A 22,545-nucleotide genomic window follows, 5' to 3' on the forward strand; every position below is an offset into this window, starting at 1 on the left:
CTTTATTTTCTTGTGACAACGATTTCCCAAATTTTCCATTATTTTCTCATGATAAGTTTCTCAAGAATATAACGGCATGTAACAAGAGTGAATGGAAATAGCCTAGGCATGCAGTTTTAGCTGTATCCCTGTCAGAAATCACACCTTTCCTTATGAGCAACTTATTCAAACAACAGAGGATCCTCACTGAGCGCTACTATGACATTTTTCTAATGGGTCATTACGAACACACACACACACACACACACACACACACACACAAACAATTTCAAAGTGAACAAAGATTATCATGATTTACACATAAATAAAAATAAATTGAAGACGGTATACACTGAAGAGCCAAAGAAACTGGTACACCTGCCTAATATCGATCAGGGTCCCCTTGAGCACGCAGAAGTGCCGCAACAGGATGTGGCATGGACTCGAATAATGTCTCAAGTAGTGCTGGAGGGAACTGACACCATGAATCCTGCAGGGCTGTCCATAAATCCATAAGGGTACGAGGGGGTGAAGGTCTTTTCTGAACAGTGTGTTGCAAGGCATCCTGGATATGCTAAATAATGTTCATGTCTGGGAAATTTGGTGGTCAGCGGAAGTGTTTAAACTCAGAAGTGTGTTCCTGGAGCCACACTGTAGCAATTCGTATGTGTGGGATGTCACACTGTCCTGCTGGAATCACCTAAGTCTGTCGGAGTGCACAATGGACATGTATGAGTGTAGGTGATCAGACAGGATGCTTTCTTATGTGTCACCTGCCAGAGTCTTATCGAAACATATTAGGGGTCCCATATCATTCCAACTGCACGCACCCCACACCATTACAGAGCCTCCACCGACTTGAACACTCCCCTGCTAACATACAGGGTCCAGGGGTCCATGCCTGTACACGTCCATTCACTCAGCACAATTTGAAACGAGTCTTCTCCAACCAGGCAACATGTTTCCAGTCATCAACAGTCCAATGTTGGTGATGATGGCCCCAGGCAAGGCATAAAGTTTTGTGTCATGCAGCCATCAAGGGTACACGAATGGGCCTTCAGTTCCAAAAGCCCATATCAATGATGTTTCGTTGAGTGGTTCGCATGCTGACACTTGTTGATGGCGCGTCACTGAAATTTGCAGGCATTTGTGGAATGGTTGCGCTTCTGTCATGCTGAACAATTCTCTTCAGTCGTTGTTAGTCCCATTCTTGCTGAATCTTTTTACAGGTACAACAGGAGATTTATTGTTTTACTGGATTCCTGATATTCACAGTACACTTATGAAATCCCCACTTCAGCACTACCTCAGAGATGCTGTGTCCCATCACTTATGTGCTGACTATAATACCATGTTCAACCTCACTTAAATATTGATAACGTGCCACTGCAGCAACAGTAACTGATCTAACGACTGCATCAGACATGTTGTCTTATATAGGTGTCAAACACAGCACCATATTATGCCTGTTTACATCTCTCTGTATTTGAGTACGCATGCCTATACCAGTTTCTTTGGCGCTTCAGTGTATAAACAGGAATATCATTCAAGCATAAAGTTATATGATGTAATATCGGCTCACACAAGATTAGTTATTGGTGACCTTACCATATTTGAAATACATCTAAAACTTTATCTTCAAATAAGTTTTTCTACTCTCGAGAGCTATTTTTGACAGTATATGATACTTCTAAATTTAAATGGATTTTAAGTTTTACCACATAAAATCTGCAAACTTGAATTTCACTATTCATGTAAGTGCTTATCTACCAAAATGGCTTTAATCCATATAGCTGATTATGTATGATTTTATTGTAACAATCTGACTCATTTGACATTTTAACACTATAATCATACCACAGATCCAAAAAACACAATCAGTTTAATTTAGATTCACCTGCACCTTTGTCACTGTGTCTTTGCATAAAGTCTTTGCAGAAAACAATTCTATTAAAAAATCTTTGAGACAATTCTTCAGTCCCTAAGAGAGGAAGGTGAGGAAGGGGGGGGGGGGGGGGGGAATCAGTCACCACTAAGGAAAAAGAATTAAAAATTTGGTGCTAAAAGTTGTTTAAACACTGGACAGAGCTTCTAAACTTGTATCACATCTCTATCTATTTCACCAGTTAAAATAGATTACTAATTTCTACAAAAGCCTGGATGTGCCCATTTGTCTGCAAATAAAATGAATGAAACATTATAACACATCAAAATTTGGATGAAAGCACATCTTTAAGGTAAAAATTATACATATGGTAGAGAATCCTAAACTGTGTATTTCAAGATAAAGAACAAATTGCTTGAAATGAATATTTCAGGTGGAATGAGGTCCAGAATGAGCTATGCGTGTGAATGTTGTGTTTGTAAACTACTTGAGATTGCACACTGATGTTGGTCGCACTACCATGCAAGCAGTACACAGCTATCTGTTATAATATATCAGTGGTGTATTTTTTCTCTTGGAGTTGTAGCAAGTCACTGGTGTATGAAACGCCATCAGAAAGTGGAAACAGAATTGATTAAAAGGATCCTAGTTGGCTGTCTCATTGCACAATAGACAACAGGTTTCCAACTGTATGCATCTGTATCCCCCTCTCAGTCCCCTTCCTTTACCCTCTCTCTCTCTCTCTCTCTCTCTCTCTCTCTCTCTCTCTCTCTCTCTCTTCCCCTCCCACCTATCTCTTCTTCCCAACCCCTCCCCCTCCTCCCTCTGCCTCTCCCCAAGGCAAATGTACCTGCTTAACTGCTTCTGGAGTACTCTGCAGCTCCTGTATAGCAGACGCAATATTTGTCATATTTCTGTTGTAGCTATCACAGAATGCTTCAGACATGATGTGAATGTCTTCAGGTCTTGCTGGTATCAATATTTCAGATAATACTGTCTCATTGCATAGAAATATATCAGGATCGCTTGTCAGCATGTGAAAATGTTGCTGAAAAAAAAATAGAATATTCTAAATTTGTAGCTAACATAAAAATACATTATTTAGGAGGTCACTTAATAAATAAGTCTCATAATAATAATAGGACTACCAAGATGGATATTACATATAAGGGAAACAATCATTCATCTCCAGATGAAAAACACATGGTGCGTAAAAGTACATACGATGATCAGATCAACTAAAACATAAGGTAAAATAAGGTGCTGGCTGATCTTACTTAAAACAAATTTATTCAAAAATCCTCCCCCTTTTTTCTGAAAATACTACTTTACTTCAGTTTGTGATCTGATCAAACTAAATTAAATAATAAATAATTCAGGTGTAGAAGAGACAGCTCACTGAATAGTAGAAATGTAGTCATCAATGTGCACGCAAAAAAAAGAATGAAAACTTGATAGCACTCAGACAAATCCTGTAATGAGCTACAGAAAATGTGCATGTGCATCCCCATGGGCATGTGCATGTGCACACATCCTATCCCATCTGCTGAACTGTAATACAAGTATTGTGTACTGGGACAATGTAGTTGCCCAGCTGTGTGTGTGGGGGGGGAGGGGGGGGGGGAGCCCTCCGATGGACCCTGTGTACACCTCCTATATAGAATTTCAAAACTAACGCCCAGAGGACGAGATAAAAAATAAGGTGAGTAAAACTAATAACTCTTCTAGTTGTAATTGCTTGCAAAGTATCAAAAATTGGGCTTGTGTAATACGACATTCTTTGTAACCATTCTAAAAAAATAAACTAAACTTCATCTGACGTGCCTTGGAAGGCCCAATGGTATTAACTGACCGCCATGTCATTCTCAGCCTAATAGCATTATCAGATGTGGACATGGAAGGCGTGTGAGGTCAGCATACCATTCTCCCAGTCATTGTCAGTTCTCTTGAGCTGGATCCACTGCAACTCTGTCTAACAGCCTCTCTATTGGCATCAAGTGGCTAAGTGTATCCCGGTAGGTCAATAGTACGTGGCAACCTGGATGGTCATCCACTCAAATGCTGATCATATTTGACAGTGCTTAACTTCGGTGATCTGATGAGAGCTGGTGTATCAACCAGAGCACAACCACTGACCTTTGTCATCATTTGAGGACAAAATTTTTTAGACAGAGGCTCACAATAGAACAGAGGCTAACAATAGAACAATGGCCAATTTTTCTAAGCCAAACTTGTTAATGGTCTCACAGTAGGGCTTTTGTAAAGTCACATATGACCTTTCAGAGGATGTTTTGGCAGAATTAAACGAGAAATGGAAGAAAAGTGGATGTTTAACATCCTATGGCCAATAGAGATGGAGCAAATGATTAAATTCTACAAGGTGGGGAACTATATAAACCATGGAATTTTTAGAGGAACCATCCCTGCATTTGTCTTAAGTGATTTAAGGAAACACATAAAATATCCCACAGGGTAGCTGAACATAATTTTAATCCCATTCTTTATGAATGGGGCTACTCCTTCCTCAGTTAAATAAGAACAATCACCTTGTAATTTTGTATGACAATGTTTGGATCCTGTGGAATTAATACTCTACTTGCTAAACTAAAATGGTAGAATGATAATAGCATTCTTCAAATAATGATAAAGATTACAAAAAATAAGGCCATATTAACAAATTGCTTATTTTTTATTTACAAGGGTTCTTGTATTTCCACTGCCATATGTATTTATCACGTTGCTGCAATAATATATTTCAAATTATTATGTTGGACATCATTTTTAACATTATCTTTTGTGAATGACAGAGTTGCAAAATAACAATTACTCGCCCTTTTAAAATTAATTAAATAGAAAGAAAATAAAATAAAAATCTACATTGTAAACTAATTTATAGTGATAGCATGAGTGCTATTCTGCTACCATCAAATTCTTTTAGTAGTTTTAATGGAAGAGGACTATTGTGTATGTACTGTGATGGGTGAGAAGCTATGTATCAGTCACGTCCAAGTGCCCACGATAATGCTCCAACCACAAGAATAATTTGCCAAGCTCAGTATTAAGAATCTGACAGAACACTTACTGTTACCTTTACACAGTCACTCAAAATCTATACAGTCAAGTGTGAAGCTTAGTATTATCCACCATTATGTTATTACTGTTGCAAACTAAATGACTGTATACATCCAAAAAATTCTTAATTATATGAAACATTTAATATTGACAACGTACCAAAGAGATGCGATCCAATGCTATCTTGGAGCTCACAAATTTATTTATATTATCACTGCTAATTCCTGCATTTCTGAGCAACAGCCTGAATTTCTTTTCGTCTTGAGTTAAGTTGCTAATGCTGATGAAACCTATAAAATAATTATCATTTTCAAAATACAAAAAGAAAATGGAGCACTAGAGATAAAAAGTGAATGCAGCAAACAGTTTCAAAACGATGGCGAAACATGACTATGTTGCATAATATGCATGTGCACAATCACAAACATTACAACAGTTTATCAAAATTATTACTGTGTAAAAGACACATGCAAGTAACACTCAGTGTTCTCTAAAATCCTTGTAATAATCAACAAACTATTCCAGTATCAGTACCATAAAATGATGCCAAAGATTTAGAGGAGAAGACAATTTTGAAATTGAACCAGAGAAGTGCATATTAAAACTACATTGTCATACTGATTCGTTCCAAATTATTAGTATTAAATATGGGTGTGTTTCACATATTACAACAAGTATTAACATATTTTCAATGTGTTAGCTTCATCTACATTTGTACTCCACACTCCATTGTTCAATTGTGGCAGAAGAGAATGTAAATCTAAATTTATCTAATTATATTGTCATGTTCACCACAAGAGACTTATGTTGGAGGCAGTAATTGCCTATTTATTCGCACTGGAATCTCACCTCTCAAAACTTTGAAAGTAAGACTGAGTGTGATGCACAACACCTTTTTTTATCATATCACATGGCAGTTGGTTGAGAATTTCTGTGATTCTCTACCAGTGACTAAACAACTCGTGGCAAAATTCCATAGTTCTTCTTTGACTCTTTTCTGTCTCTCTTATCATTCAAACTTGGTAAGGGTCACTGATCAGCCAACAATTCTCAAGAACCAACTGAATGAGTTCTTTGTAAGTAAATCCTTCATAGAAGAAATACAATACCTTAACGGTCCTTCCTATTAATCTACAAGGTGTACAATTTTGCTTCCACCATTTTTCCACAACATTTAAGGCTTCAATAAAACAAACTGGTTACACATGTATCATTCAAAGTATTTTCTATCGCTGGCCACTACTTTCTCCCATCTTTTGGGCAGCGTTTGAATCCCGCATCAAAACAATTGTTCATCTTTTGAAGCGATTCACAAATTGATCCAATTTGTGACTTCTTCATGAGATCGAAAGTATTGGTCAGCCACGCCATGTGCCATTGATCTAAACAGGTGACAGTCAGAGGGAGCAATGTCTGGAGAATACAGTGGGTGGGGTAGGGCTTCTCATTTTAATGTTTCCAAGTACATTTTGACTTCTTTTGCAATGTGGGGTCGAGCATTGGCAACATGGGGTCAAGCATTGGCAACATGGGGTCGAGCATTGGCAACATGGGGTCAAGCGCTGTCGTGCTGTAAAATCACTTTATCGTGCCTCTTGCTGTATTCGTGCTGTAAAATCACTTTATCGTGCCTATTGCTGTATTGCGGCCATTTGTCTTTTAATGCTCTGCTCAGACACATTAATTGCATTCGATAACGAGCACCTATGATTGTTTCACTTGGTTTTAACACCTCATAGTACATGACACTGAGCTGGTCCCACCAAATGTAGAGCATGATCTTGGAGCCATGAATATTCGGTTTGGCCAGTGACAAGAAATCATGCCCGGGAAATTCCATGATTTTTTGCATTTAGGGTTATCATAATGAACCCATTTTTTGTTCCTGGTTACAATGCGATGCAGAAATCCGTTCCGTTTTTGCCTCTGAAGCATCTGTTCACAAACTATGTTCAACATCTTTGGGTTTCAGCTCACACGAGACCCAAGTTCCCTCTTTCTGAATCATGCCAATAGCCTTGAGACATTTTGAAACGGCTTGCTGTGTCACTTCCACTAATCATGCTAATTTTTCTTGAGTTTGACGCGAGTCTTCACTCAGCAATGTCTCCAATTCTGCATCTTCGAAAACATTCTTCCACCATTATGCCGGTCTACAACGTTAAAAATCACTGTTTTTTAAGTGTTAAAACCACTCACAACAAATTCTTTCACTAATATCGTCCTTACCATACATACTTGAGAGCATTCAATGAGACTCTGCTGCTTTTTTTCTTCATACTGAAACAAAACAGTAACACCTCCCGCAAATGACGAGAATTAGGCTTGTAAACTGACATTTTCAATCAAGAACAACTTTATGATGTAGACACAAATCGACTATGTTTGAATGAGGTTATGTTGACCGAAGTCCCAGCTAACTGCCTGACATCTGTTTCTTTCAACTGCTACTTACCACTGTCGCCACCTATCAGCAAACAGTGGAATTCCATATGCTGTTGTTATTTTCAATCTGACTACTAATTTGATGCAGCTCTCCATACTACTCTTCCTGTGTAAGCCTCATCATCTCTGAATAACTACTGCAACCCTCATCTCTCTGAATATGCTTACTATATTCATCTTTTGATCACCCTCTATGAATTTTCATACTGCCCTTCTCGATGTCTCAGAATGTGTCCTATCAACCGATCCCTTCTTCTGATCAGTTTGTGTCAGAAATTTCTTTTCTCACCAGTTCTATTCAGCACTACCTCATAGTTATATGATCTACTGAAGGATCTTCAGCATTCTTCTGCAGCACCACTTTTCAAAAGCCTCTTTTATCTTCTTGTCTAAACTCCTTATTGTCCGTGTTTCACTTCCATACATGGCTACACTTCATACAAACACTTTCAGAAAAAGACTTCCTAACATTTAAATCTATAATTGCTGTTAGCAAATGTCTCTTCCTCAGGAATGCTTTTCTTGCCATTGTCGGTCTACATTTTATATCCTATCTACTTTGGCCACTTTCAGCTAATTTGCTGCCCAAACAACAAAATTCGTCAACTACTTTAAGTGTCTAATTTACTCATCTTATTCACTAAGCATCACCTGATTTAGTTCAACTACATTACATTATCCTTGTTTTGCTTTTGTTTATGTGTCTCTCATATCCTTCTCTCAAGACACAGTCCATTCCATTCAAGTGCTCTTCCAAAGCCTTTGCCGTCTCTCACAGAATTACAATGTCATCAGCAAACATTAAAGTTTTTATTTCTTATCTCTGGATTTTAATTCCTAGTCCACATTTTTCTTTGGTTTCCTTCAGTGCTTGCTCAATATACAGATTGAATAACATCGGGGATAGGGTGGAACCCTGTCTCACTCCCTTCTCAACCACGGCTTCCCTTTCAACCCCTTATCTTATAACTACCGTCTGGTTTCTGTACAAACTGTAAATAGCTTTTTTTCTCCTTGTATTTTATCACTGCTACCTTTAGAATTTCAAAGAGAATATTTCAGTCAGCATTGTCAAAACCTTTCCGTAAGTCAACAAATGATGTACACACAGGTTTGGCTTTCCTTAACCTAACCGCCAAGAGAAGTTGCAGGGTCGGTATTGCCTCACACATTCCTGTATTTCTCAGGAATCCAAAATGATCTTCCTCGATGGTGTCTTCTACCAATCTTCCATTATTCTGTAAAGAATTACCATTAGCATTTTGAAACCATGGCTTATTAAATTAATAGTCCGTGCCTGCTTTGTTTGGAATTATTACATTCTTCTTGAAGTCCGAGGGTATTTTGCTTGTCTCGTACATCTTACACACCAGAGAGTTTTGTCATGACTAGCTCTCCTAAGGCAGTTAGTAGTTCTGACGGAAAGTCATCTACTTGCAGGGCCTTGTTTTGACCTAGGTCTTTTACTGCTCTGTCAAATTATTCTTGCCGTACCATATCTACGATCTCATCTTCATCTACATCATCTTCCATTTCTATAACATTGGCTTCAAGTATGTCTCCCTTATAAGATCCTCTATACACACCTTAATACTTTCAGACTTTCGGCTTTCCCTTCTTTGCTTAGGACTAGTTTTCCATCTGAGCTCTTGATATTCACACAACTGCTTCTTTTTTCTTCAAAGATCTCCTTAATTTTCCTGTGGGTGGTATCTACCTTTCCCCTAGTGATACATGCTTCTATATCATTACATTGTCCTCTAGCTGTTCCGGCTTAGCTATTTTGCACTTCCTGTAAATCTCATTTTTTAGATGTTTGTATTCCTTTTCACCTGGTTCATTTACTGCATTTATATATTTCCTCCTTTCATCCATTAAATTCAATACCTATTGTGTTTTCCAAAAATTTCTATTAGCCTTGTCTTTTTACCTATTTCATCCTTTGTTTCCATTACTGCTACATTTCTCAAAGCTAACCGTTAGTCTTCTACTGTATTCCATTCCCCTCATCTTGTCATTTATGGCCTAATGCTTCCTCTGAACCTCTAAACAAACTATGGTTCTTTCAACTTATCCAAGTCCCATCTCCTTAATTACCTACCTTTCTGCAATTTCTTCAGATTTAATCTATACTTCATAACCAGTAAATTGTGATCAGTGTCTACAAATGCACCTGGAAATGCCTTACAATTTAAAACCTGGTTCCAAAATCTCTGTCTTATCACTATATAATCAGTCTGAAACTTTCCAGTGTCTCCAAGTCTCTCCCACATATAGAACCCTCTCTCATGATTCTTAAACCAAGTGCTTGCGGTGATTACACTATGCTCTGCGCAAAATTCTGTTACGTGTTTTCCTCTTTCATTCCTTTCTCCTAGTCCATATTCACCTAGTAGTTTTCCTTCTCTTTCTTTTCCCACTGTCTATTGTTGAATTCCTGTCCCCCATGACTATCACATTTTTGTCTCCCTTTACTATCTGAATAATTTCATTTATCTCGTCATACATTTTTTCAATCTCTTCATCATCTGTGGAGCTACTTGGCATATAAAATTTTACTACTGTGTTGGTTTCTGTCTTGGCTACAATATGTGTTCACTATGCCGTTCATAGTAGCTTACTCGCAGTCCTATTTTCTTATTCATTACTAAACTTAACCCTATTTGATTTTGTATTTATAACCCTGTATTCACATGAGCAGAAGTTATGTCCTTCCTACCATCAAACTTCACTAATTCCCACTATATTTAACTTGAATCTGTTAATTTCCTAATTTTCTAATGTACCAGCTCCATTAAATGATCTAACATTCCTTACTCCAATCCGTAGAATGCCAGTTTCATTTCTCATTATGACAACGTCCTCCTGAGTAGATTCACTCTGGAGATACAAATGGGAGACTATTTTATCCCCAGAACATTTTGGCAACCAGGATGCCCTTATACTGTAACCATACTGTAGACCGCACTGTACTTTCACCTTACTTTCAGCTGTTTGCAGTATCAGCATAGCAAGGCCATTTTGGTTGATGTTATAAGACCAGATCAGTCAATCATCCAGGCTGTTGCCCCTCCAACTACTGAAAAGGATGCTGCTCCTCTTCAGGAATCACATGTTTGTCTGGCCTATCAATAGACACCCCTCCTTTGTGGTTGCACCCATGGTACAGCTATCTGTATCGCTGACGCACACATGCCTCCCTACCAATGGCAAGGTCCATGGTTCATCTTTCCCAAAACCAAATTTGTGTGACAACGGCATCTTAGATCACCCCCATCAGATATGATTACATATTTGGCTGACTCCGGAGGCCAATCATCAATCACAGATTCATACAATTACATCTTTCATCTATTTATACACATTACATTGAAATTATTTATTTCACAGTCAGCTGCCAGTCTTAGCACCACACACAAATCATCTTCATGTCTTCTAATATTTTGTAAAAACATTCTAAAAATATAACCACCTTGTGTACAGCTACATCTTTTACTTTTGCTCTGAACCTCTCTCTTTCTCTTATTCCTTCCTCCACTATTTCTATTTCCCTCGGTCTGCTTTAACTTCTTTTACCCACACCACTGAAGTTTTGGGATTTCTGTCAAAGAAGTTAAAAATTCTTTTTGTATCCTGTTTTCATCTATCCTTTTTAGGTGTCAATAGAACTCTTCTCTTCCTCATGGTGTCTGATGTTCATTCTATTTTTTCACACACTTCTTTATTACTTCTTAATGTCCATTTCCAGTTCTCATATTTCGGTCCCATTTTCCTGTTTATTTTTCTTTCCTTCTTTTCTATTTCACCTGATGGATTGGCTGTATTTAATGAAAGGCATTCTGATGCATAAAGGCATTCTGATGCATAAAGGCATTCAGGTGTAATTACAGTATTGTAGTGCTGAAGATTTGCAGTTGTGGAAACAGATTTCTCATTATTCAGGTTTTTTTTGTTAGATGAAAAGCCACCTCCATTCTCCTTGCCCTTGCTAGGTTAGCTTTTTTGTATGAATCATTTGGTTATATTATTTCACCTAGATATTTAAATTTTGTAGTCTTTTCTTTCTACGATAATCAGTTTCCATATTTTTAAGTGCCTCCTTAACACGTCATGTACTCTGTTTTTTAAAAAGATATATGTAGGCCTGCTTCTGGAGTTGTCTCTTGTACAAGATTTATCTGCATTGTTGCATTTACTAAAAAATTCAGCAAAGATGACAACATCACCTGTTAAAGCCAGGCAATCAAAACTCAGATTATCCCCTTTTCTCCCAACTGTGATTCTCCAATTCCTTCTTCTTCTGCTCTTTTCCTCCATTCCCTGATTATCTTTTCCAGCACATAATTGAACAACAATGACATTCCATCTCCCTGCCTTACGCCAGTTTTGATCCCAAAAGCCTTGGAGGTTTTGCCTAAAAATTTAATTTTGCATTTTGTATCTGTTAATGTGTCTTTTATGATTGCCACTGATTTGTTGTCAGCTCCAAACTCTTTTAAGGCACTGAATACCATTTTCCTGTCAATTGAATCATATTCTTGTCTGAAACCTAAAAATGTTATGCAAGTGCTTTTAGATCTCATTTTTCTATATCTATTCTTGGTTTGGATAAAGTCATGGTTAGTAAGGAGTCTGCTCTTACACTTTCAATAAGTAAGAAGTAGCCTATGTGCACAAATGGTATTGGACTATTGGTGTCTAATATTGTGTCGAATAGCTGATGATATAGGCAGATTACAAGATAGTATACTATACATTTTACATCAAGAATTAAGAATGAGGAAGCATTGTGCGATATGTGGGCTAGATTTATTGCATACTGGTGCTGCTCATTCTATTACATTTCATAATGTTAGTTTGATGCAGTTCTACATTCTCATCACTTGCCAACTGTCTTCTTTTTAGTGAAACAGCTGCATCCTCCACCAGCGATGATCTGGCTTATATACACATATTTAAGAATGCACTTGCCATTCTTTCCTTCTACAATCCCATCAACTACAATTTCCATCAACAACTTTTTATTGTCACATGCACCAAATTCTCCTCTCTCTCTCTCTCTCTCTCTCTCTCTCTCTCTCTCTCTCTCTCTCTCTCTCTCTCTCTCTAATTAATTATATTCTATGTTAGGATGCCATGCGAGGAAAGTGTGAGCTAGCCAAACTTTCTGAAATCCTTGTCGATTGGCATGGAGATCATTCAGTTCAAGATACCTTGAACTCAGTATATGTTCTAAGGTTCTACAACAGATGGGTGTCAAAGATATTGGACAATATTCTGTGGGTCACATATGCTACCACTCTTGTAAATGAGAATGGCATGTGCTTTCTTTCAGCTATTAGACACATTCCCCCTACACAGGGAGTTACAGTGTAAGTCAAATATGGGCTTACTCAGTTTTGTTCAGTTTTGGCAATTACACCCATGTCTTAATTCCAGCAACACTAATATCCCTATAGTGGAACAAGAACTAAACAGGGTCAGTACTCTGGATTTTCATGTATTAAAGAGTATTTAGAATGTCGGCTTCAGCTTTGATGTCCTAAGGTTTGATTCTTGTGTCATTCATGAATGTCTGGGCATTAACTTTTGTGTCACTGACACTCTTTAGATATGTACAGAATTTCTTTGGATTTTATCAAACTTCTTTGGATAAGATTCTGTTACAGAAGTCACCAAAAGCTTTTCACAGACAGAGGTAGTCTCTGTTTAACTTGTCTCTAGCTACAGCCATGTGTTTCGTTTTACACCTCTTGTGCAATATTCGGTTTCTTTAGCAGCTTCTTTATAGGGACTGTGTACCACAGGGAGTCCACCCCATCAGAATATGTTATATTATGTACATATCTATGCACTTTTAAGTGAATTATTTTATTTAACTTGAGTCACAGTTCCTCTATACCAGCAGTTCTCAACCTTTTTTTTGTGAGAGAACTCTTTTGAAATACTAAATTTTTATGGAGCCCTAAAGTAAGCGGAACCTAGATTTACGTTCACTCTTTAATTGTAGTCATTTAATCAAAATAATACAAAAGTAGGTACATTATACATTACAGATTTCAACAACAATATACAAAACAACACACAGTAATACATTGAGGGAGGAAAAATTGCACCACCGAAAAATAATTAATGTAGCGTCTAAGTAACATATTTAAGTGATTAACATTGCAAGATCACAGGTTATGCAAGTGTGAGAAGTCTTCAGAAATGTGAAATGCTGGTATATTAATAACTGGTGTAACCACCAGAATGTTGAATGCAAGCACGTAAATGTAAATACCCCTGCATTGTGTTGCACAGGTGCCGCATGCCAGTTTGTGGAATGGAGATCCATGTCCACTGCACTTAGTCTGTCAATACAGGGACAGTTATTGCTGGTTGTGGATTAAGCTGGAGTTGTCATCTGATATGCCTCAATATGATCTATAGGAGATAAATCTGGGGATTGAGCAGGCCAAGGCAACATGTCAACACTCAGTAGAGCATGTCAGAATACAACATGTGAATTAGTGTTACCCTGATGGTAAACACCCTCTGGGATGCTGTTCATGAGTGGCAGCACAAGAGGTTGAATCACCAGACTGTCTTACAAATTTACAGTCAGGGCATATGGAATTAACCATGAGTGTGCTTCTGCTGTCATACAAAACTGCGCTCTGGAACATAACTCCAGGTACAGCTGTAGTGTGTCTAGCACTCGGATAAGTTGGTTGCAGCCCAAAAGTGGTCTCCTCCAAACCAACACACAGACCTCACTGGAACCAAGGCAGAACCAGCTTTCATCAGAAAATGAAACAGACCTCCATCCTACCCTGCAATAAGCTCTCACTTGAAGCCACTGAAGTCTCAAATGGTACTGGTTCGGGTCACTGGAACACACACTATAGGGTTCCTAGCTCAGACCTGTTCTTGAAGTAATTAATTTGTAACAGTTCACTGTGTCACTGAGGTGGCAACTACAGCTCAAATTGCTGCTGCAGATGCAATACAACGCACCTGGACCATAAACGAAACACGATGGTATTACATCTCAATAACGCTGCAGGGCCATCAGAAGCCCAATCATTTAGCGACAGTACAATCTTATGGTCACCACTGCAAGCAATTATGCACAGTGGCTATATTCCTGCTAAGTCTTTCTACAGTATCACAAAAAGAATAGCCAGCTTCTTGTAACCCTAGAAACCATCTCTTTCAAACTCGCTGAGATACTCATAATGGCGTCTTTACTGTCTTAAAGGCATTCATAACTAACATCAACTCACCATGACCAATCTTAAGGGTAACTAAGACTCACTGCCATTACAGCATGGATTTGAAGCAAAACTAATTTGAATTCTCATAGTGGCGCTCCTAGAGCCACTTTTATCTGACTGGTGCAAAATTTAAATATACATCATCTTTCAGACAGAAACATGCCTACCAATTTCCTTCTTAGTGTTGCAATTTTTTTCCCATTAGTGTACAACCACAAAATAATGTTGCTGATTCCACTGGAAACTGATAAAACTGTTTCCATTTAATGGGAAGTACGAAGTTGTATTTTAATTCCGACCAACTAATGTCAGGCTTGGTAGATGAGAGTTGAAGACACATCCAGTTCAGCATCCACTCTACTGCGGTATTTTGATGTAGCTACATTTGCTGAGAGCCCCATATGATAAAAGTATGTTGTTGGAGTGGGAGATGGACAATTAAGGTCTGTGTGGCAAATTGTGGATATTCATCACAAATTCTGCACCAAAAGTCATCAAGTAACATTGTTTTGAACAATGATCCCATGGTTGAATCAGATGCCATTTCTAAAGTGGCCTCATAGGTTTTGTTTGATATTTTCTGGCTTCTCCAAATTCAGTACAAAACGATTCTCAAATCATGGACTCATTTTCAGTTCTGTATTCCGCTCTTCGCTAAAATACGTCTAAAAATGCACTGGACCAATACTCAAATATTTCATTTGGTGATTCTGCTGTCTCACCAACAATCACATTGTGTTAAAAAGCTCTCATGCCAAGACAAACAATACAAAAATCTAATTTTCTGAAGTGGTTATTTTGTTATCAGTACTGAAAACTATTCTCCTTATCTTCTACAGATAGTTTTAATTCATTCATTTTCCAAATATATCTGCCAAAATGTTGATCTAAACAATTAAGTCATGTCACTCAAAAGGTTTTTTAATTTAAAAGAAATTAAAGTCGTAAAAGCTTGCAATCGAGCTCTTAGTACCAACAATCTTGTTAGCATCTCATCCCAAGCTAGCCATCTAATGTCAATGTGAAGCAGTAGTGTTTTGTCTGCTCCGTTAAACTTCAGACAATATTGAAAATGATCACACCTGTAGAGGGCAGGATTTAACATAACAAATATTTTTACTGCTTCCTCAAAAATCAATTTTAGATTTGGCAGCATCATCTTGGCCCCATCTGTACAAATACTGATACAATTGTTCCAATGGACTCAACAAACCCAATACTGATTTAAGATTTTTCACTTCGAGTGAGTCATTAGATACCTTACTGGTTGAAACTGTGGAGCCTGAAGTCATTAAATCACTTCTTGTATCTCTGTCTCCATCAGAAATCTGATATTGATGCTGCATCTTCCAGACAAACAACCTCTGAACATTTGCTGCAAGATTTTGTGGCAACACCTTTAACCAACACTCCACTCTATCTTTTAAAACAAACAGTTTAATTTTCAATATCACACACATAGAATAATATTGCCAGAAGGTACTGAATTTTTCGACTGTAGTCAATAACAAACACAAACTGAATATACTGTCGTCAGAGTGGTGTGTAGATTTTGTGTGATAAATTGGGCTACACATTGCAAACATAAATACATGTAAGACTGTATTCTGTGCTGTGTGTTGTGGTGTGGTGTTGCAGCATGTGTAGATGACACTGTGTAGCAAGAGCGAGAGCACATTATCAGATATCTCAACAGGTCCATCACTTGCAAAACCACATGTATCTGAATTGGCTGTTGGATGATTAATCTCTCTTCCAGACAATGGAGTGTGATTGGGGAAACATATATTCTAATGAGATGAGGTTTTCTCTAAAGTTGGTTTCATCTGAGGGCAATCCAGTCTTCAATAGGAGCCTTAGTCAATCCCACAAAGAGATTCAATTTCTGTCAGTAGATTTGAGTTTCTTATCTACTGAGAGAAAACACCAGTTATTTCAATTAGGCTATCCTTTCAATAACGTTTACACTTACCCCGAAGATCTCATTACTGTCAATTTCTAGCACTATGAGAGTGCCACTACTTCTTAGGAATGCTTCACACACTGCCACTGGCATTTTCTTTTGAGAGCTTTCAGAGTTGTTCACTAAGATCTTAGAAAGTCCCATCTGTGTGGTCCATTTATTTGGATGATGATAAGTGTATTTACTACACCTATCATTATCTGGACTGGATGAAGTAGGCTAATCTAAAACAAAACTTCCACTGCCATCAGTAGAATCCATCATCTGCTTGTAGATTGAACTCTTATCATACAAAATGTCAATTTTGAAATGAAATGCATACTTGAAAGCAATAGGTGTTATTCGAAAGTTTAGAAAATCAAGTAATCTTTTTATTGTCCCTGTCTGCAACTCAATGTGTTATCTTTACAATGAGCAGCACTATCCTTTTCATAATTGTTGATATTCCAACCTGGACGTTCCATGGTTTGATATTTAAATGTTTTTAATATGTTAAACAATTTTCTAATAATGACATGAATCTCTTAAAATTATTTTTATGAGAGCAATGGGAGAGGGGAAAAATAAGAGTTTAAGAGTCAGGGGTGTCCTGGCTAAAAATGGACAGAGGACACAAAACTTAACAAGATGTATGTGCCTTAAGTAACAGCAGTAAGTCCACTTGGTAAATTCCAACCTTCACATATTCAGCACAATTCATTAAATGCTTGGTGTTCTTTAAATATGATATTTCCCCATGCTTCAATGGGTATTCAGAAAGATCCAAAGCACCTTCACATGTTAGTCACTTGCCAACATAAACCATCTAACTTGGCTCCAGTTGTGCTGGTTTGCATTCAGTCAAAATGCTCACTTTACCAGAAGAGATTTCTGCGAATTTGTAAAAGCAAAGGCAACTCTCAAGAAAAATACACAGCAGTCCATTAAAATAATAAGACCACGAATGATAAATTGGCATGAACTGTACTACAGGCTTGGATATGGCAACAATAAGCATTTTCACGTCACAATGATTTATGTGAGAAGATCGCGTAATGCCTCATGTACGAAGGAGAAATGTCTACCAGCACACATCTGAATTCAACAGTGGCAGGACTAAGATCTATGAAAACTGGTTTACTGTTCCACAATATTGCTGCTCACACTGTTTGGAATCCCACAACTGTCACGTGAATATCGAATCAATAGGTTCAGGAGTTATACTCAAATACTCAATGCCACGTAGGATATCAAATGCTCCCCATGATTTGTGCCAGAGACGACATAATTGCTCACTTGGTCAAGCAAAATGTCGAACTGGGCTTTATTTGTAGACAGATAAATACGCCCACAGCTAGGCATGACAACTTCAGGAGCATCACAGATTATTAACACACTGACTAACGTTGCAGCTTCCCTAGAAGGGAGAGTGGTACGTCCAATGACAACAATGGACATATTCTCCCAGTTCTGGTTTTAGCACTGTGTTGGACACAGCTTCAGTGTGGATGCTTTTATGAGAATGAAAGTTGCCATAAGGAATTGGTTGTCAGCATACAGGTATGATGGTATACAGTGCCACTGTGTACACAGCAGAAACCCTTCTGCTTCATGCAGCCAGTAATTTGGGCAGTAGTCATCACATTTCTGTCATGTTAAGGCCAATGGCTGTGCCTACCTTTGAGGTCTGCAAAATATTACCTTTCAACATGTTAAGCAAGACCACATGGCGTCTTACACCATGCTCTTCTGACCTACTTCAACACAGAGAGTAATCCACTTTTGCCTGGGCCACCATGTATCCCATAACTCTCAGCCACTGAGAACACCCTGTCATGGTTTGCTGAGAGACAAGTATGCCACCACTAGTCATCCACTATGAGTGGTGAACCCTGGCATATAGCTGCAGCAGCACAGAAAGGAGTATTCCATCTGTCACCCAAACTTTATTAGATTATGTCCATTGTTGCTGCTAAATGTGACAGAGCTTTTAGAGTTCCTATTGCTCCAAAAGAGTGATATTTAACCCTACAACTACCTTTTCAATGAATTACATCCATGAACAATGAAATGCTATAATGATTTAATATGTAGAACAGCGCAACTATTTTACTGTTTTGCTTTGCATTTTGCATGTGGCAAGTCTTGTCAAGGAAGAAGGGTGTCTTCAAAGTGGGATGGCAATTGCAGTAACTTCGCAAAAGGAACAGCACATAGGCCCTGGATCAAGAGCCACAAACACAACACTGAGATTGACTGGAAAAAATACAAATGAAGCGTGTAAACTGTTTTCACTACTGTGATATTCCAAACTGTTGCTCTGATGTTTGTTTTGAGATTCCAAGTTATAAAGTTATGGTAATGATCCTGTAGGAAGAACTTCATTATGAAAAGTTAATTGTATTGTTTTTGAATATATGGCACATAGATCAGAAGCATTTTGTGTATTTACACAATTCCATATTGTGCTAAATTCTTGACTTCCCGTATCTACAGAAGATTAAGTCCAAGCATTTAGTATCCATGGTCAAGAATAAAATCAAGCTAAATAATGCTGGCCAATGGCCTTGCCACAATGGTAACACCTGTTCCAGTCAGATCACCGAAGTTAAGCACTGTCTGACTGAGCTAGAACTTGGATGGGTGACCACCCAGTCTGCCAAGTGCTGTTGGCAGGCAGGGTGCACTCAGCCCGTGTGAGGCAAACTGAGGAGCTACTTGATTGAAAAGTAGCAGGTCCGGTCTCGGAGACTGACATACGGCTGGGAGAGCGGTGTGCTGACCACATGCCCCTCCGTATCTGCATTCAGTGACGCCTATGAGCTGAGGATGACACAGCGACCAGTCAGTACTGTTGGGCGTTCATGGCCTGTTCGGGAGGAGTTTAGGTTTTTAAAAAAAAAAAAAATAACAATAATAATGCTGAGCTGCAATTACAGCTCAAGAAGACAACCAGCTTTACAAAATGAGATTACAATCGGCATACTAAATTTTGCACCCTATATACCTTAGATCAACTTTCTTCCTACTATACTGCATAAGCACAACAGGACAAACTTATTTTCTGCCATTTTCGGTGTTGCAGTTGTAATTGACAGCAGCACATTTTCTGATACAGGGTAACTTTTGTGTGGATGGCAGCTACCTTTATTTTTACCTTTTCAGTTTGCATTCCTCTAAGATTTTGCTCAGTCCTATAAAGTGGTAGATGTACTGACATGATTCAGAAGAAACTAGTAGTCCCAATGAACAAATATGTCATACAGTCAGGAAACAACCTTTATTACTGTGAGAAAGTGACCAGTGCGACCAATATGTAAAAAATGTGAATAAAGTATGGAAAAGTATGTGTGCTCTGTCAATGTTCATGTTCATTACAATATGTTCATACTAAAATTTTTAATAACAAAAATAAAACATTGGGACACTAGGATGTAAAGCGTGGTTCCCACTGGAGTGAACGAGCATCCAATAACAATAATTCTCCCAGCTTAAAGTTCACATTCCCTGGTGCCCAATCACTGTCGGTCTTCCAGCAAGCTAACAACGGAAGTTTGGATTCTGTCTGCTCTGGTACTAGCAGTGCAAAGAACACTCAACTAGTGTTTTGTGTGTGAACTACTCTTTTTTGCAGACATGAGTTGTTTGAATGATATTGTTGATACAAGAATATATAACAGGTGCTTGTGGGGGCCAAAAGATCAACAGCACAAATTCCAAAGAAAAAGAAATACAATTGTCAGAAATTACTGAAGCACACAAAGGTCCAATGGGCACATGACAAAATAGGCAGGCAGGATGGAGTGAATAAGCACAAAAGCCAGGTATTTCTTTTTATTAAAAAAGTAATGGCATAATAAATTTCCTTGAAATTAAACAACTATGATACATATTTTTTATGCTGAGTATTGTAAAATTAAAAACATACCAGAAACCTGATCATCTTTGTTGTTTGTGTTTCATGGCAGTTCTAATTCCATGAGTAATTTATCACTTATTTTAGAGGGGTTTTAAGTAATAGCTGAATGAGTACAAACTGTTGTCCTTTGATCATTCTATCTGCCCTCTAACAAACTATATATCAGACTTTATCATTACTTGTTACCAACCAGCCATGGATGGACAAACTGTGTCAAGATTACAACACTAAAACCACAGTAAAATGAATGCAGTACTGTAATTTAAACTACAACAATAAAGAGGACACTATAAAACATATTCAAGTTAAGAACTATATCACTTTACAACTGTAAAACCAATACTACAAAATAGTGTAGTTAAACAACGAAGTTGCTGTTTTAGTCACTGCACTAAGTTGAAAGTAACAGACACTGTTTTATCACCAGAGAAGAATTCTTCAATACTGTAAAAAGGCTGCTCTTTTAATTTACACAAAATTTTAGTTCTACATTGCTCCACTGATAAGTAACAAAGGCACTGACAGTGTATGAGCATTCCCTTGTATTCACTTAGGATAAATAAAGTTTAAGCTCACAATACAGAAATGGATTATTGAATTACATGATAACAGATTAAATAGGGTGCAGTTACTGAGTTATGGCAAAGCTATGCAAAGACTCTTACCAAATTAAAAAGACCAGAGAAGTGATACTAAGAAACAACTAGTGGAAATAAACAGGAAGGACAAAAATAACGAAAAAGAACTGGACTGAAGATTAAACATAAGAGTTGGAAGAAAAGAAGCAAAAAATCAAAACAAAAGAAAAGTGGAATATTGAAATGAAAGAAGATTGTGAAGAAATAAAGAAAGAAGGCAAAGATTAAAAATGTGGCAGAATATGGGATAAATAATGGCAAGAATATGACAAGGAAGTAAGGTAATACTGCAAAACAAAGCAGGAACTTAGCTGCAACTAATGGATGGCAGGAAGCAACCACTTGCTGAAGAGGAATTTCCCCACATAAAACTATAAAACACAATTTGCATGGTACAAAAGTTTTCACTGATCATTATGATCCACCAAACTGAGTGACAATAAATGAAGTAAAGATAATCTAATTAACACCTCATATGAACAAATCTTTAATTTCAAGTTGTATTCTGTGTTATGTTTCTTGTAATTAATGCAAAGGATTTTACTTTTACGCACTGTTTGCTTACACATCATGGCATCTCCTGTTCCACTCAACAGAATGTGTTTAGCAATGACCAGCACATGCTAGAAGATATTCCGATGAACTTTTATGTGCACAGTTGGAAACTTATAAACATGTTTTATTTTCAAACAATTTTTAGACAAAAGAAATGTATGACATTTAGCACTGAACAGTCTCCTTAAGTAATCGCATATTGTATTGGTTAACGTAAAATGCTGATTTTTGTGCAAAATATATAGTTCATGAACTGTTAATCTGACATAGTCGGGATCCCAAACATTCGAACAGTAGTTAAAAGAATGAGTCCCACTAGTGTTCTACATGACCTTACAGATGAACTTAGACAAGAAAATAAAGGATGTATCATAATTAATAGCAAAAACAGACACAGTTGAAATTGTACAATAACAGAAGTAAAACTATTCCATTACACATAGGTACATAAACGAGTCATTTGTTAATGGGTGGTTACGAGTTGCCACTGACTTCAGATTCAAGTCAGTACAAATGCATTTGGCATGTGAACTTTACAACTAAGTCTTATCTAATTGGTTTCAACTTCACCTATGGTCCATGTTACAGGAATGTGGTAGCTGCATGATGAGGCACCAGTATGTTTTGTTGCTAGTGTGACAGAGCACAACATACTAACATAACCCAAGATTGATGTGACGAGCTGGGTCTGTACCTTTGCCTCCCAAGTTCACCCAACATCAAATCCTCGGGATTTTTCAGTTCTGAGTCACCTTAAAAGTGAAGTGTACAGCACTCCTGTTGATACGATTGAAGAACTGAAGCAGCAAACTGTATAGCCTTGTCAAATATTTACAAGATAATTTTTTAGT

General features: G+C 37.7%; 1 protein-coding gene across 3 annotated transcripts in view; it reads right to left on the bottom strand.

Annotated features, from left to right (window-relative positions):
• The window catches only part of LOC126336982 (ATP-binding cassette sub-family A member 7-like), a 585,480-nt gene that overhangs the window by 497,991 nt on the left and 64,944 nt on the right, over positions 1-22,545 (bottom strand). For all 3 annotated transcript variants that reach the window (XR_007565029.1, XM_050001219.1, XM_050001217.1), the window contains exons 6-7: positions 5,096-5,226; positions 2,715-2,912 (exon numbers count right to left, since the gene is read on the bottom strand). Coding sequence is in view for 2 of the 3 variants with exons in the window: in XM_050001219.1 (XP_049857176.1) it covers positions 2,715-2,912; positions 5,096-5,226 (329 nt within the window). In the remaining variant the exon portion in view is untranslated. The remainder of the gene's footprint in view (positions 1-2,714; positions 2,913-5,095; positions 5,227-22,545) is intronic.

The sequence above is a fragment of the Schistocerca gregaria genome, chromosome 2 (assembly GCF_023897955.1).
Source record: "Schistocerca gregaria isolate iqSchGreg1 chromosome 2, iqSchGreg1.2, whole genome shotgun sequence".
NCBI lineage: Eukaryota > Metazoa > Arthropoda > Insecta > Orthoptera > Acrididae > Schistocerca > Schistocerca gregaria.